The following is a 17,795-nucleotide window of genomic DNA, read 5'->3' on the forward strand; positions in this document are numbered from 1 at the left end:
ACTCTGAACATTCATGGTCTCAACTCACCTCAAAAAAGATGTAAAGTATTTTACTATTTCCAGAAACGAAATGGATCTGATTTGCCTTCAAGAAACACATACAGTGGTGGTTGTCCCAGAAGATGTTCGTAAGTCAAATCAGCATTTCCCATAGGAATGCACTGAAACCTGATTAATCCGTTCTGGCTGTTTTTGTTCTTATGTCCAGGCATGGTTTGTCAATCAAAGCATTAACCAGTCTTACCAATGTAAGTGGTCATGGGTAGGGGGAGATACGGTGTTGGCTCCGCCCCTGCTTGTATTAGAAGAATGATGGGCAGATGCTTAAAAGGTGGTCATTGTCCTGAGACAGTGTCCAACCCCCAGTATCGAGGTAGCCAGTCCAGCCACCCATCGACTCTGCGCCTGGTGTTGTTGAATGCCAGGTCTGTATCCAACAAGGCCCAAGTAATTTACGATCTTATCTTGGAGCAGGATGCAGACCTGGCCTGCATAACCGAAATATGGATTGGCGGAGAGAGGGGTCCTCCCCTAGCACTCATCTGTCCGCCCGGTTATGCTGTCCAACACCAGGGCAGACTGGAGGGTTGGGGGGGGAGTTGCCATTGGCTATAAATCCAGCTTGGAGGTTGCTAGGCGCTCCTCAGCGGTGAAACCAGGTCTCGAGGCTCTCCATGTGTCGATTGGGGCCACGGATGGTATTGGGATCTTGCTGGGTTACCGTGCTCTCCGCGACCCAGCCATTTCCCTACCGGGGCTGGTGGACTTTGTCTCCGCGGCACTGTTGGATTCCCCGAAGCTATTGGTTTTGGGGAATGTCAACGTGCATGCGGGGGCAGAGACTTCCGGGCCAGCTCTTGAGTTCTTGGAGACCATGGCCTTCTTGAACATGTCCCAACATGTCAACAGCCCCACCCACGTGGGTGGCCACACACTTGACCTGGTTTTTTCCATGAATGGGAGCGAGAGTGGTCCAATAGTGACTGATCTTGAGTCGGTACCCTTGTCATGGTCGGATCATCACCTAATAAAATGCACCCTCAAAATGGCTCTCCCCCCTGCAGGGAGCAGGGACCTATTGTCATGGTCCGCCCTCGAAGGCTACTGGATCTGACTGGATTCCAGGAAGCCATGAGAGGTGTTACGGCTGACCTGGCTGGCGCTCCTGTCGAGGCTCTGGTTGACAGCTGGTTTTCAGCCACAGCTAGGGCTGTAGACATGATCGCTCCTAAACGCCCTCTCCGCTGCAGAGCCCGCCCAGCGCCCTGGTTTAACCAGGATCTACTGCTTTGAAGCAGGTCAGGAGATGGCTAGAGCGCAAATGGAGAAAGGACCCGATGGATTTTAATTGGATAGCTGTTAAGGTCACTACTAACCTTTACCTGGTCAAGGTAAAGGCTGCCAGAAGAGCATACTTCCCTAACCGGATAAGCGAAGCGTCCAACCAGCAGGCGCAGTTATTCCGTATAGTACGCAACCTATCCGGAGTTGGTCTGAGTGATGGGCCTCCCTCTAGTTTCTCGCCGGACCAATTTGCAGCATTTTTAAAATCAAAAATGGAGGCCATCCGCCAGGACCTCTCTCATTTTTTGAACACAGTGAGTCGAGCAGAGATGTCCAGTGCTCCATCTTGCCCTGTCACCTTTGACTCCTTTCAGCCAGCTACGCCTGACTCTGTGATCAGGGTGCTTGATCGCTGTCGTGCCACCACCTCCTCCTTGGACCCTTGCCGGGCCTGGCTAATCAAATCAGCCAGACCTTCAACAACGGAATGAGGGCAGATTTCCATCTGCCCTGAAGGACACACTCATTAGGCCCATTAGGAAGAAACCTAGTTTGGCGGCGGACGAAATTGGCAACTATAGGCCTGTCGGCAACGTTTCTTTCCTAAGCAAGGTGGTCGAGAGGGTGGTGGCCGATCAGCTTCAGGCACTCCTGGATGAAACAGATGCTCTGGATCCATTTCAGTCGGGCTTCAGGCCGTGCCACGGTACAGAGATGGCATTGGTCGCCCAGTGCGATGACCTACTGAGGGAGGCCAACAGGGGCAAAGTGTCTCTGTTGGTCCTCCTTGATATCTCAGCGGCCTTTGATACCATTGACCATGGTATCCTCCTGGGGAGGCTCTCCGAGCTGGGAATAGGTGGCCTGGCATTGTCCTGGCTCCGTTCCTTCTTGGAGGACCGCCCCCAGAGTTCAGCTTGGTGAGAGTGTCTCAGCCCCGTGGGCCCTCCATTGCGGGGTTCCGCAGCGGTCGATTATCTCCCCAATGCTGTTTAACATCTACATGAGGCCGCTGGGAGGGGTCATCAGGGGGTGTGGGGCCATGTATCATCAGTATGCTGATGACACCCAGTTGTACATCTCCTTTTTGCCAACCGCAGGAGATGCCGTTCTGTCCCTTCAGCGCTGCCTGGGGACCGTACTGCAATGGATGCAGGAGAATGGGCTAAGGATGAACCCGGACAAAACGGAGGTACTGAGGGTGGGAGCCCCCACAGTTGATTTGGGAAGTTCCCTCTCTTTTGGGGGGGTGGCTCTGCCCGCCAAGGATGTGGTTCGCAGCTTGGGGATCCATCTGGACCCACCGCTCACTATGGAATGCCAGGTGGCGTCGATGGTCTGCACCGCCTTTTTTCACCTCAGGCGGATAGTCCAGCTGCGGTCCTACCTTGATGTGGGGGCGCTCACTACCTTGGTGCATGCGCTCGTAATCTCGAGATTAGACCACTGTAATGCGCTCTACGTGGGGCTACCTTTGAGGCTGCTGCGGAAACTACAGGTGGTGCAGAATGCGGCAGCCAGAGTACTCAGCGGAGTGGAAAAATTCCAACATATCTCACCCACTCTGTCCGCATTGCATTGGCTGCCCATCCAATTCCGCATCGACTTCAAAGTGTTGATGCTCATGTTTAAAGCCCTAAACGGTTTAGGGCCTCGATACTTGGCAGAATGCCTACTCCCACCAAGATCTATCCCTGTCACTCGTGCGAGCCAGGAGGTGAGGCTGAGGAGCCTAACGCCGAGGGAGGCCCGGAAGGAAAAGACAAGAAATTGGGCCTTCTCGGTGGTGGCTCCTCACCTCTGGAACAATCTACCTCCTGAGATTCGCGGGTCTCCCTCGCTGGGTATCTTTAAGAAGCAATTAAAGACATGGATGTTTAGGTAGGCCTTCCCATCACATAACTCCTGACCCTCTTCTTTCCTCCCTTTCTGTTTTTGCTTTGTGTATCGTGTAATGTCATGTAGTGCTTTTATCACTTAGAACTGCCTATTTTCATTTTTATTGTATCATTTTATGATTGTTAGCCGCCTAGAGTGGTCCTCACCCAACCAGATAGGTGGGATATAAATTAAATAAATAAATAAATAAATAAATAAATAAATAAATAAATAAATAATCCGTCCTCTACCACTAGGGGAAGAATTTTTCTTCTGTTAACCTAAGATGAACTTAAGTTAAAAAAAGGGCAGTAAAGTAGGGAGAGAGGGAATGAACACCTTTTAAACAAAACACCTTTTAAACCAAGCAGCTTTAAACCAAACCAAACACCTTTAAAACCAAATTTTACATTTACATTTACATTTACATTTTTACATTTACAAATCAATGCTCCGTTCACAAGTCAAAGCAATTTGCAGAGCTGTTCGTAACTCAAAATATTCGTAGGTTGGGACATCTGTAAGTCAAAGCACCACTGTATTAAGAGAGCAGAGGAAAAACTAATTGAAAATAAGTTGGGAATATTATTTTCGGCATCCAATGTGGAAGGAAAGAAGAAAAGGGTTGCAATGTATGTAAAAGAAATACGTCAACCAAAATTAATATATGCGTCTGAAGATCGAAGAATAATTATGGTTGAAATTTCCAAAGGAAATGAAAGAATATTGGTTGGTAACATCTATGTTCTCAATGATAATCTGAAAGCCTTTTTTTGAAAAACTTTATAAGGAAACAAGATTTAGAGAGTATGAGGAATGCTGTATTTTAGGGGACTTTAATGCAGTTTTGGTAGAGACTTGGATTCTACTAAAGTGAATAAAAAAGAAAAACACACATTAATTCCTAAAGCATTCCTTTTATTGGCAAATGAATTAGAGCTGGTGGATGTGTGGAGAACAAATTATCCAAAATCTAGAGATTATACCTTCTGCTCAAGCAGACACCAATCATGGTCAAAAATCGATACATGCTAGATCTCTAGAACATGGATGGACAAGGTACAAGAAACACAAATATTACCCAGGATAACCCCAGTCACTGTACAGTTACACTGAAGATCCAGACTTATAAAAAACCATCACAATGGAGATTGAATACCAATATACTGAGAGTCGAGGAAGTAGTGAAGACAATCAGGAAAGAGATGAAACACTACTTTCAAAGAAATACTGTACAACACAAGCAATGTCATCACAGGCTATCTGGGAAGCCAACAAAGTGGTGTTTTGGGGCATGGCTATAAGAATTACAGTAGCAAAGAGGAGAGAAAGAAACAAAAATATAAAGAATTAGAGGCAGAACTGAAGAAAGAGGAGGCACAACTGAAACAAAACCCAACAGCGACACAATTAAAACAGAAGGTACAGATGACACCATGTAAATTGAATATCTTAATAACTGAGGATTTAGCAAATGAATTAAAATTTACAAAACAAATATATTTTGAAAATGCCAATAAAGTAGGCAGATGGCTGGCATACAAGCTAATTAAGGAAAGGACAAAAAATATCTTAAGCCTCAGAAACCAAAAAGAAGTTCTCTAGGTCACGGGACCTAGAGAACTCAGGGAAATTGTGGAGTTCTATACAAAGCTGTATACAGAAGAATGCATGCCATCTATCAAGCAGAAAGAATATATTCAAAGGAAAGACCACATTAAACTATCAAAACAGCAACAGGAAATTCTGAACCAGCCATATTCAATGCATGAAGTTTCAGAGGAATTTAAAAAACAGAAATTGATGAAGTCACCAGGAATTGATGGGAATCCTGCAGAATACTACAAAAATGTGAAGACGTGTTGGCTACCCCTTTTTAAAAAAATGATAAATAAAATTCATCGAGAGAGAAAAATACCCAAAACATGGTAGGAGGTGGTCATTACGATTATACATAAAGAAGACACAAAAGTGGAGGAAATATTGTACAGGCCAATATCTCTCTTGAATGTAGGCTATATTTGCAATAATATTAGCAACAAGACTATAGAGAGTATTGGTCAAAGTTATCCATCAAGATCAAGCAGGATTCCTCCCGAAGAGGTATTTAAGATCTAATGTGAGGAACCTCATTAACTTTTTGGAATACCCAGCTAAACAGATGGCAATTCTCTTGATAATGTAAATTGGAATTTCATGACAGCACAATCAGAAGAAATGGGGACAGGTCAGAATTTCACTGAAATAATAAAGATTATCTACTCCAAACAAATAGCAAAGATAAGAATTAATGGAGAATGTACACAAGAAATAGAATTACACGACAAGGCTGCCCATTATCACCGTTACTTTTGAAAACATTAATTGAAGTACTAATGCAGCAACTACGAATATCAGATAAAATTAAATGACTTAAAATTCAAGAAGAAATATTCAAGGTTCAGGCCTTTGCAGATGACTTGCTCATAGTATTTTTATTTATTTATTTATTTAATTTATATCCCGCCTATTTAGTCAGCTCAGGACCACTCTAGGCAGCTAGATAGTTGAACACCTCAAGGAATTAATAGAAGCTCTAATGGAGGAATTAAAAGAATTTTGTGAAATGGCAGGGTTAAAAATAAACCACAAGAAAATTAAAATTATGACTAAAAACATCCAAAAACAGGAGACTGATGAACTATTACAAATTACAAACTTCCAAGAAGGAAGGAAAGTAAAATACTTGGGCATATTTTTTACAAAGAAAACAAGCACTCTCCTGAAAGATAATTATTTGAAACTGATAAATTAAGGAAGACCTTTCTATCTGGACAAATCTACAATTGTCAATGATGGGCAGAACTGCTACAATCACAATGAATATTCTACCACCCAGAATGGTCGAACAGACCAGATGGGCGGGATACAAATCAAATCAAATCAAATCAAATCAAATCAAATCAAATCAAATCAAATCACATCAATCAATCAATCAATCAATCAATCAATCAATCAATCAATCAATCAATCAATCAATCAATCAAATGCCAAAATTCATATTTCTTTTGCAAACAATTTTGATTGTTTTAAAACAAACACTATTCAAGGAGCTTGAAAAATGCATTTCCAAATTTATCTGGCAGGGGAAAAAAAAATCCAAAATTAAAATCAATCACCTACAAGAACTGGTTTCTTTACTATAGGGCATCTGCATTGGTACGGATTAAGGAGCGGATAACATTGGAAAATATGAGGCTCTTGGAATTGGAAGGATATGATTTGAAATGGGGCTGGCATGCATTCTTATGGTATAACAGGCCAGAGGATTTAAAACAACTCAACAACCATATACTAAGGAAGGCACTCCTGTCAACGTGGAATAAAGTGAAAAGCCAAATGTATATCAAAATACCACACTGGGTGACGCCAATTGAAGCATTTCCTCTACCATATCTGAGAGAAAATAAGAAAATAGTAAGATACAGTGAGGTTTTTAATACTGATGGTTCTATCAAAACACAACAAGAGTTAGAACAAGGCGCGATCACAATTATTATCAAGGTATACTAAAGATAAGCAACAGGGCTTTTACCTAGAAAATATCCCTTTTGACAGAACTCTTCTAGAATCAAAGTTGTTATATAATTTTTTGTTAGATTTTGAAACACAAGATGAAGTGGTAAAGGCATGTATGATAAAATAGGCACAGAATGTAGGACACAATATTGAACTGAATCGGAAAACAAATCCTCTTCCCTGGTCGACCCGACACCTTGACAAGTTGGTGGCCCTGAAGAACAAGCAATTCTTCAATGGCTTCCAAGGGCCTTCAGCTCATGCCCTGGTTCTCATTTGATGACTCATTTCATCTCTTTTTAATATGCATTAAAAATATACATAAAAATATACATAAAAATATACAAAATTAAAATATACATTATAATTTTGTTTTGGACCCCTCTCCCTGAGGAGATCAGGAATGGCTCTTTCCCTGTCACCTTTCTGAAAAATGGCCAGACACCCATCTCTTCAGGCAGGGTTTTGAAAATTACTGTATAAGTGAATCCCTGAACCCCATTTTAGCACAGAGTTTAAATCTTTTCCATGTTTTCACCTTTTAATTTAAATCATATATTAATTTGTCTTTTAACATTTTAACTTATTTCTTACTGATAGCTCCCCTTTCTCCAAGAAGACGAAAAGCCGAGGGATCGTAATGATTCTTAATAATTATTACCCCTCCCCCTTCGCCCCTACCTCTCCTCCCTTCAGGAAACCGTTAAGCGAGGGGGGAGGGGAAGGGCCATAGAGGTAGGAAGGAGGAAGAGCGCCTCTCCCAAGGGGACCGGAAGCGGAAGCCTGCCTTCCTCTCTGTCTCCCCTATCTCTATGATATTCCTCACCCGCTTTCCGCCAGAGGAAGGTGCGCAACGTTGGTTGGTAGGTGTGTGTCTGTAAGAGACACTTGTGGGGTTTTTTTTTTGGGGGGGGAGATCTCTGAAAATGAACATTAGCGGGGGGGGGAGTTTTTTCGGGTGGAAAAAAATCGGAGCAAAGCCAATCCGCCCCCACCCCCGTGGTTGCTCCGCCCGGAAGGGAAATAAAGGACTCTCGTTTCAACCCCCCCCCCGCATTTCTTCCTCGGGGGGAGGGGCGTTGCCTCGAGAGGATGGGAGACCCTAACTGCCCCTCCCCCATGCTCTCCTCCCCCTCCTTGCCTTCCCCAGGCAAAGGGCCCCCCCAAAGGAGGAACCTTCCTCACCCCCCCCGAAGCTCAGTCTTCTCTCCTCCCCCTTTAGAGGAGACCCGCAGAGGCGATGGCGCCGGCGACCCTCTCCCTCCCCCACATGGAGAGACCCCCCCCACGGGTTCCTTCCTTCGAGGGGGGCCAGGAAGAGCCTCCTCCGGATCCTGGAGGAGAAGAGGGGGTGGGGGGTTCCCCTGCTCTTCTCTCTTCCCCCCCTGAAAACCTTACTCTCAGGTCAACACCTGGGGTCCCCCCCAAAGTGCCTCCTCTTATGTCTTCCTGCTTGCTGCCCTTCTGGTTCCCCAAGAAGACAAAAGGGAGGGGCTCCTCATTAGTTTTATTAATTACTGTATTAACTCTCCCTACCCCACCCCATTTCTTCCCTTCAGGCAACGGGGGGGGGGGGAGAGAAGAGGCGGGACCATAGAGGTAGTAAGGAGCAGGAGGGGCCCCTCCCAACTCTATGGTCTTCCTCCCCGTTTCCCGCCAGAGGACCCGGAAGGAGGAGCACGGAGGTCAGTAGGAGAGTTTTTGTGGGTTGGAGGGGATTTCCAAAAATGAACATTAGGGGCTCCCCAGGGACCACGCGGGGTGGGGGGAAGAGGGAGGCTACCCCGCCCCCGTTGCTCCACATGGAAGGAAAGAAGGACCTCCTTTTTCCCCTCCTCCCCTTCTTCTGTGAGGGGGGGGTCACGCTCTCACCCCAGGGTGTGTGTGTGGAACAAGGAAGCTGGCCAGATCCCCTTCATGCCATGTGCGTGTGCTTGTGCAGGGAATCATCCTGGGGGGGGGGTTTCCTCCTGCATAGAAACCCCCCCTTTTCCTTTTTTGCTTTCCTTCCTTTGGGGGGGTCCAAAGGGAAGGAGAGGTAACTGGGTTTCTCCCCCCCTTAATTCTCTCCCCTCCTCCGTCTTCCCTGCTCCCTCCCTCTTTTCTTCCAGACCAACTCTCCAGGTGACCCCCACACACACACACCAAGGTATTTTCCCCGTACACTTGGCCATGGGGCCTTTTAGATTCCTTTTTGGGGGGAGAAGAGAGCCATCCCTTTTTAAAAAGTTAAGTTTTGTTTCCCTTTTTTGCCATTTTGCTTCTAATGCCCTGTTTGCCCTCTTTGTGGGGTGAATGTTAGTCTTGGGGAGGCTTTAGGAACACTCTTTCTTGGAAAACCTTTAGAGTAGCAGCCCTAAGACAACCCCTCTATAAATCCCTGAAATCAACACATTCCTCCCTTCCTTCATACCCATGACGTACCTGTTCAGTCCAGGCAAGGGCTCTCGGAGCCGGCCAGTTCCCCCGTCCCAGCTGGGAGTGTTTGGGGGACAGATAGCAAGAAAGTCTCTCAGCATGTCAGGAAAAGGGTTGGAGGATAAACCCGTGTTGCCTTTTCTCCTTCCCGCGTCCAGTGTCCTTTGAGGAGGAGACCCCGTATTGACTCCAATTCAGAGGGTTGGATCTTCTGGATCGAGGCTAAAGATCTCTGCATGAGGACCTCCTGCTGGAAATGATTTCTGAGATTAAAGTCTCTCCAGGTAAGGGTCCCATTGCCCCTTGGGTCAAGACTGTGAAGGATAAGGGTTGGTTGCCCCACCAAGATGCCTCTGTGAACAGAAACACCCTGAGCGTGTGTGTCGGGAGCCCAAGGCTCCTGTGCCACAGTCAAGAACATTAGCGTACATTTAAGAAAGCATTTTGTTCTGCGGCTGCATGTGACTGAGGAGTTGGGATCCAGTGCAGGTTTTGAATTTATTTTTAAAAATCAATTGTCCAGTACATATACAGAGCAATAGCCTTTCTCATTATTTACTCCCCCCTCCCACCCCACTCTGTCCCATTGTAGACGTGGGATATAAGAGCTTTGAAACGTGCCCTTAAAATGTTCACATTTCAATCTGGCTGACAATGCCCCCAAATGCAAGACACTCAGAGGCTGATATTAGCTTTTCTACCGATTAATATCTATGAAAAGTTCTCCCTCCTCACTAAATAAATTAATGAAGTGGGATGGAAGGGATTTTACCCAAATTTTTCCTGTAGTGCCATCTACCCTCTTTTCACTGTGTCCGGTTGTAGCCAAGACCCCTTAAGGATTCCTCCAAAATTGATCAGCAGCTATTCTGGTCATCTAACACATGGCTTATAAAAGGCTTGTAAACCAAATTTTCTTGATCTCCCATTCCCTTTCTCTCTCTCTCTCTCTCACACACACACACCCACACACAGAGAGAGAGAGAGATGCTGTGTTGTATACAATGACATTTTCAAGAAGTGAGCTATGGATTGGAAAAGGTATGAATGGGAGGCGGAAAAGCACAGAGGAGAAGAGCCAGCCGGGGAGAAGGGAAGTCAGCTCCATCACCTGCCCCCCCTTTGACCCAATTCTGGCTGATTGGCTGGCTCCATTACAAATATCTCGACACCCCTCCTAAATAAAGTTTTGAACATTAGGGTTGTACTTGACAAAACTACAAGTCTTCCTTCTGGAAGAGGTTTCGTAAATAGGTTGGCAATATGGTCTTTACCAGGGCAAAATTCAACTTTCAGTTTTCCCTCTTTTACAGCCTGCCTTACATCATAGTATTTTGTACATATGTGTTTGTGTGATCAGGTCTTTAAATCTCTTTGATCCACGCTAGTTCTTTAGTTGTTTCTGCCTTTTAGACTTATATTCTCAGATAAACGGATACATGCTGTGTTATCTATAAAAATAGGCACAGGCTCAGTTACATTAACATTTAAATCTTTAAGGATTTGATCCACACTCGTTCTTTAGTTAACTCATGCAAAGAATACATTTCTGCTTCTGTGTCACTCGTGGAAATTCCTGCTTCTTTCCTGGACGTCCACATCACACAAGCCGCCCCCAGATAGACTGCTAAACCAGAAGTTGCCTTTCTATCTGCAGGATCAGTTGCCCAGTCAGCATCTGCAGATGCTTTTAATTCTAGACTGCTTCCAACCTTTAGGTTTAGCTTGTGATCCACACTGCCCTTTAAATACCTCAAGACTGGGAAATTTTAACTGCTTTCCCTCTTCTCCTTCACTGTAGTCTTTTGTCCAACAACATATTCCAGCTCCTCTCTCCTCTTTTCTAGCTCTATGTTCCCCCCTCCAACTCAAAGGGTTTCAGGAAGGAAGGGAGGGAGGGGCTTCTCTGTGCAAATGGCTTCGCAAGGCAAGCTCCCACACACACACAAATACAGTGGTGCCTTGCTTAACGGGCGCCCCGTTTAACGAAGAATCCACATAGCGATGAAGATTTTGGGATTGCTTTTGCCATCACGTTGTGATTTTTCCTATAGGAAAAAATCGCATTGCGATGATGGCTTCCCCCCCATCGTAAATGCTCCATTTTTGCAGAGCTTGCAATAAGGGGGGGAAGCGATCATCCCGGAAAAGAACTGGAGCCATCTTCCCTGCTCCAGCCCCTCCCCCTCCCCGCCTTACAGCTGACGGGCGGGAGCTCCTGCTGCTCTTAGAACCTTCCCTAGCAGCTAAATAGGCAGTGTAAATGCACTGCCGAAGCCTCTGAAAGCGGCGCTTTGCTGGGGTGGGGATGGGTTGGGGTGGATGGGTGGCAGGGACAGGCCCGCCACCCCCCCGCACCCTCCTCGCGCCACCCTCACGGCAAAGCGCCGCTTTCAGAGGTGCATTTTCACTGATGAAATAGCCCCAGGAGGCTTCCAAAAGCGGCCCGGGGGGGTGGCGGGCCTGTCCCTGCCACCCCCCACCCACACCCACCCCTGAGGGAACAGGGCCAAAAAGGTGCAGGAAGGGGAGGCTGCCAAGGGGAAGTAAGGGCAGCAGGAGTGTTGGGGTAGAAGGTGGTGGTCAGCTGGGTGGGAGGGGGCTGATGCAGGAAACCGCCCCCTTTGAGCTGTGTCCATTTCCCACGAAAATGAGTTGGGGAGCTTTGACATCTTTCCTTTGAAACAAGGACGGAAGGGGACTGTTGGAGATGATGATGATGAAGATGACCCCCCAAAGGGGGTTGAAAATCAAACACAGAGACTGAAGGGGGGGAATCCCTGATGGGCAGGAAAGGGGTTTTTTTGGAGGGTTATTTGAGGAAATAAGGACAGAGCCAGAGGTAGGTTGGTGAAGGGGGGTCCAGGGTTTCGCCCTTGGGGAGGGGGATGTCTGGGGGAGTTGCCCCCTTTCTCTCACTCAAAGGCCAAAGAGTATACTGTTGTGACAAGGTCCGTCTTCAGCCGGGGGGGGGTTGGGTGGTAAAGGCGGGAAAGAGACAAGGAGGAGAGTCCATTTCTTCTGAAACAACAGCTTTATTTGAATGTACACTCAACTCAACGGGATGAAATGGATCCTTCAACACTTCATCCGTCAACACGTTATACTTCTTAGCTTTTACAACGGTTGGGTTTAATTCTTCCCTTACCAGGGAGCCGGGCCGAAACGTTCGCGATCCGTTAGCGGTCGTAGTGGGGCACTCCGTACGGCACATATGGTCCCACAGCAGGAATGTCGGGCCCAATCCCCCTCTAGGGGCTTCTGTTGGAATTCTGGGCCCGGGCAGATAACTCTCCTGCCCCCACCAGGGTAATTCACCGGGAAAACCGAGACCCTCCATTCTAAGGGCTCGTAAACACGACCGCGTCCGCCAGGTGGAAAAGGCTCTGGTAACAATCCCCCACCCTTCTGTATATTAGGGAAGCCTTGAGCAAGGTCAGCCCGGCCTTTCTCATCCGTTATCCAGTCGGTCTGCACCCCTCTATTCATACATCTTCCCAGCTCGCCTTCCCCCAACCAACTGAACTCCCGCGTGTTTTTCCTTCCCCTTTCACCTCCTCCCACATGATCAAGTCCAGTTCAGCTCCTCCCTCATCAACCAAACACACTTCCGTCGGTTTCCTCTGTAGTTCTTCCTCTTGTTCTGTTTCCACTAAGACCCCCTCTGCGCAACCACTCTCCTCCTTCGGGTCCTTTTCTTCTGAGGACGGCACACTCTGACCTACACCTTCACACGCCCCCCTCTCCGAGTGGGCCGTCCTCCATGGAAGATCCTCTTTTTCCCCTTCCTGTTGAGAGAAATAGTCGGCATTAGAGTGAGCCTTCCCTTTTCTGTATTGCACCTGGAACGAGAAGAGTTGTAAACTAAGGTACCATCTTGTCAACCTGGCATTGGTATCCTTCATTCTATTGAGCCATTGCAGGGGTGCATGGTCAGTTACCAGCGTAAAAGGGGCTCCTAATAGGTAATACCTCAGAGCCTGCACCGCCCATTTTACAGCCAGGGCCTCCTTCTCGATAGTCGCATATTTCTGTTGCCGATTGCTCAATTTTTTGCTGAGATACATTATAGAGTATTCTACTTCACCTCTCTTTTGAGAAAGTAGAGCTCCAATACTTCTATCAGAAGCATCCGTTTGTACTAGAAAAGGTAAATTAAAATCAGGAGCGTACCTGGAGGGTAAGGTTGACAAAATCTCTTTAAGTTGTTTAAAGGCGTGCTGTTTGTTTGCTCCCCATAGGTTTCCTTTCCTTTTCCGTGTCAAATCTGTCAGGGGAGCAGCCACCTCTGCGAAATTGGGCACAAATTGTCTATAGTATCCCGCCAGCCCCAAAAATTGTTGTACTTCCTTTTTGTTCCTCGGCACAGTCCAAGACACCACTTTGTCTACCTTATCGGACACTGGTTGTATTTTCCCTCCTTCCACCTGAAACCCTAAAAGCTGCACCCCTTTCCACGTGATCTTGCATTTATCTGGATTTACCTTTAATCCAGCCTTCTCGATCTCCCTAAGCACCCGCCGTATGTGCTCCAGGTGCTCCTCCCATGATTTGCTATATACAGTGGGGTCTCTACTTAAGAACTTAATCCGTATTGGAAGGTGGTTCTCAAGTGGAAAAGTTCTTATGTAGAATCTGCATTTCCCATAGGAATGCATTGAAAACCATTTAATCTGTATCTGCTCTTTTCCGTCCATAGAAACTAATGGGAAGCTGCTATTCCGCCTTCTACCACTAGAGGGGGATATTTTTCTTTTTTTTTCCCCTTAGGTCAGGGAACAGTGTTAAAAGCACTTCTGACGAAGCTAATTTTGAAGCAATGGACTGAAAACCAATTAATCTGTTCTGGCTATTTTTTTGTTATGTAGAGGTGCGTTCGTACATTGAAGCATTAGTTCCCATAGGAACTAATGCAAAGCTGGTTAATGCGTGCTCTACCACTAGGGGGAGAACTTTTTTTAACCTAAGATGACCTAAGGTTAAAAAAAGAGCAGGAAAGTTTTTTTTCCTGTTCTTATCTTGGATTTTTGTTCTCAAGTAGAAGCAAAATTTAGCAAATGGAGCTGTTCTTAAGTGGAATTGTTCTTAAGTAGGGACGTTCTTAAGTAGAGACCCCACTGTATTAAGATGTCATCAATATAAGCCCCTGCAAATTCTTTAACTGGGGCCAGAACCTGATCCATTGATCTTTGAAAAGTGGCGGCAGCACCATGTAATCCGAACGGCATTTTTTTTTGAATTGAAACAACCCTTTAGGTGTCACAAAAGAGGTTTTCTCCTTGTCCTCCTCCCTTAAAGGTATCTGCCAATAACCTTTGGTGAGGTCAAGCGAGGTCACATATACCGACCTGCCTAACTTCTCCAATAGGTCGTCCACTCTGGGCATGGGGTAAGCGTCAAATTTGGAAATTTCATTCAACTGACGGAAATCTACGCACAACCTCATTTTCCTGTCTGCTTTTGGTACCATCACCGGGTAGCTGGGTTCAATAATCCCTAACTGCAACATCTCTTCTACTTCTTTACTTATGGCGTCCCTAAGGTGATACGACCAAGTTCTATTCCCTGATCAGGTAACCACTCCTATCGGAGTATGTATCTCATGTTGTATCAATGGTGTTTCACCTGGAACTCCTGAAAATAAATGTTGAAATTCTCTTCCCAACTGTACCAAATCTTGTTGTTGAGAAGCAGGTAAAGTCTCATCTATAGGTAACCTGCCTTCCGACCGACCCCACATGTTGACCTCTGGCCCAAATTCATGCTCCTCTACTTCCCCCCATAAGGCCTCTCACTCTTTCCATTCCTTCAGCAGGTTAACATGAAAAATTCACTTTTTCTTAGTCTTATCTGGCATATGTATTTCATAATCAACATCACCTATTTTTTGTACCACTTCATAGAGAGCTTGCCAGGTCGCAAACAAATTGGAATGTTCGGAAGGCATCAACAACAAGACTTTCTGGCCCGGCTCAAATTCTCTAATCTTAACCTTTTGATCATATCTCCTTTTTTGCCCCACCTGGGCCTGGCTAAGATTGTCCCTAGCCAGACCCATTACCATCTGGAGGTGTTCCCGCATTTCTATTACTTGCTGAATCGTTATTTGAGCCTCATCCGGACCCTCTTCCCATCTCTCCTTCACCAAATCCAAAATGCCTCTGGGGTTCCACCCATACATCAGTTCAAACGGGGAGAACCCCGTAGAGGATTGTGGTACCTCCCGTATGGCGAACATTAGTGGTGCCACCAACAGGTGCCATCGTCTGGGCTTCTCCATAACCAACTTCCTTAGCATACCCTTTAGGGTCTTATTAAAACGTTCGACTAAGCCATTACTCTGAGGATGATATACGGCAGTATGAATAGGTTTTACCTCTAGGAGGCGCCATAACTCAGGGTTTGGCTCATGAAATTCGTCCCTTGGTCAGTAAGTATTTCCTTTGCGAACCCTAACCTAGAGAACACCTGCATCAATTCCCATGCGAGCACCTTGGCTGTTGTGGATCTAAGTGGAATGGCCTCAGGATACCGGGTGGCATAATCTATAATCACCAGGATATGAGTATGCCCTCCTTGGGACTTAAGTAGAGGCCCCACGATGTCCGAACCAATCCTTTGGAAAGGGTGGTCCATAAGCGGGAGTGGTATTAATTCCGCTCCTGCAGGTGGTTTCTTTTGGGTTTTCTGACACTGAGGACAAGTCATACAGTATTCTTTCACATCCTTCCTCAAATCAGGCCACCAGAATCATTGTTCAATTCTGGCCCTCATCTTTTCTTCCGCTAAATGTCCGGCCAAGGGAATATCGTGAGCCAATTCCATAACCTTCAGTCTCCATTTGGAAGGTACCACCAACCTCCTACTCCCATTATCATGCACATAATACAACAAATTTTCTCTCTGAGCTGGGAATAGGTGGCCTGGCATTGGCCTGGCTCCGTTCCTTCTTGGAGGACCGTCCCCAGAGAGTGCAGCTTGGGGAGAGTGTCTCGGCCCTGTGGAGTCTCAATTGTGGGGTTCCACAGGAGTCGATTATCTCCCCAATGCTGTTCAACATCTATATGAGGCCGCTGGGCGGGGTCATCAGGGGTTGTGGAGCTTTGTGTCATCAGTATGCTGATGACACTCAGCTCTACATCTCCTTTTCACCAACTGCAGGAGATGCCGTTCTGTCCCTTCAGCGCTGCCTGGAGACTGTACTGCAATGGATGCAGGAGAACGGGCTAAGGATGAACCCGGACAAAACGGAGGTACTTGTTGGGATCTGCAAAATGAGGGGAAGTAGGGGTCTTGCAGATGAAGCCAGTCTCGGGATTTGCAGATGAAACCTCCCTCCCCTCTTGACCAGCAAGGAGAAGGGAGACGAGCGCTCAGGGGTATGTTTCAGGGCGGGATCCGGATGAACAAGGACAGCCTGCCGTCAGGCCTCTGTCCAGATGGAATCTCCTCCTCCTTTGCCGCGCCCCCTTTTTTATTGTACTCTACTACCTTTGCACTAGTTAATCAATACAGAGGTAACTAATTTCCTTGAATACACAGCAGAATAACCAGAGTGCTGGTAAACAGAGACAGCTAATTTCCTTGAAAACAAAGGCATCAGTAAACAGAGTGGTTGGTAAACAGACAGGCTGGTAAACAGACAGTTAATAGTAAACAGACACAGATAACTCCAAATATACAGACAATGTAAACATTCCTGAGGTAGACACTTTAACAACATTAACCAGAGACAATAGACAGCAGGTTAATGATCATCCTTACTGGACGTTAGCCTTGCAGTTTTAGCATGATGTCTGCTACTAGCATACAGATATATACATTTATATACGTTAATAATATACATTTGCTACTGCCATAGATATATACATTTTAAAGGCATACAATTTCCCCACATCCCAACCGTTTTTTATTTATTTTGTTGAAGACAAAGGCTGTTGTAGACTCTTGAAAATTCTGAATCCAGGGGGTTCTGGTGCAGGTATGATAGCAGAAAGTCTGGTTCATCTTCGGTAAAGGGTGGGACAGTATCAAGAACATGGTATTTCACCTGATACAATTGCTTAGTGGTAAAAGATAGTTGAGGTACAGATTTACAGAAAAATGCAGAACACAGTAACTACATTTGAAATACACTGAATTGAATAGATACAACTTTAAAACATTGTTCAGATGGAATGAAACCTGGAATCTGGCAAGAGAATTAGATGGCATATTCTGATGACATCAACATTACAGTGTAGATTACAGAAAACACATTATTGGATAATTAAAATTACAATTGCAATAATGTTTGCATAACAAGATTACTGAACAATTTTCAGGAAAAGAAAACATATTGAAAACATATTATTCAGATATATAAGCACAACATATTGCTAAGAGGCAAAAGCAAAACATTTTAAGGTATACAGATTTTTTGCATAGAAATATGTGACACAGACAACTTCCCCACTGAAGACACACACACTATGAATTTCTTGTATGACACTTGACTGGAGAGATACATATAGAGCTTGGCAAAAGAACAGCAACTTATTTTGAGGGATGAGTAATAAAGAATGGTACTTGTATGCATCTGCCTGGCTCTGGGCAAAGCTCTTCTACTGTACAACTGACTGAAGTAAAAAGTTGCCTGCTAGTGCCCTTAAATTTCC

General features: G+C 45.7%; 1 protein-coding gene and 1 long non-coding RNA gene across 11 annotated transcripts in view; one reads left to right on the forward strand and one right to left on the reverse strand.

Annotated features, from left to right (window-relative positions):
• Positions 1 to 17,795, forward strand: part of LOC144583069 (uncharacterized) — a 45,656-nt gene that overhangs the window by 8,839 nt on the left and 19,022 nt on the right. For 2 of the 9 annotated variants that reach the window (XM_078386944.1, XM_078386943.1), the window contains 2 exons: positions 9,297 to 9,422; positions 16,300 to 16,391. In XM_078386944.1, the coding sequence (XP_078243070.1) occupies positions 9,395 to 9,422; positions 16,300 to 16,391 (120 nt within the window). In that variant the 5' untranslated portion in view covers positions 9,297 to 9,394. Of the gene's footprint in view, positions 1 to 7,428; positions 7,588 to 7,706; positions 8,949 to 9,296; positions 9,423 to 16,299; positions 16,392 to 17,795 lie in introns of those variants that run through there. The other 7 variants (XM_078386947.1, XM_078386946.1, XM_078386941.1 and 4 more) reach the window with 7 other exon arrangements.
• The window catches only part of LOC140703905 (uncharacterized), a 30,694-nt gene continuing 25,052 nt past the window's right edge, over positions 12,154 to 17,795 (reverse strand). For both annotated transcript variants that reach the window (XR_013542479.1, XR_013542480.1), the window contains one exon: positions 12,154 to 12,926. This is a non-coding gene — a long non-coding RNA (uncharacterized LOC140703905). The remainder of the gene's footprint in view (positions 12,927 to 17,795) is intronic.

This window comes from Pogona vitticeps, chromosome 2, assembly GCF_051106095.1.
Source record: "Pogona vitticeps strain Pit_001003342236 chromosome 2, PviZW2.1, whole genome shotgun sequence".
In the NCBI taxonomy this organism is placed as follows: domain Eukaryota; kingdom Metazoa; phylum Chordata; class Lepidosauria; order Squamata; family Agamidae; genus Pogona; species Pogona vitticeps.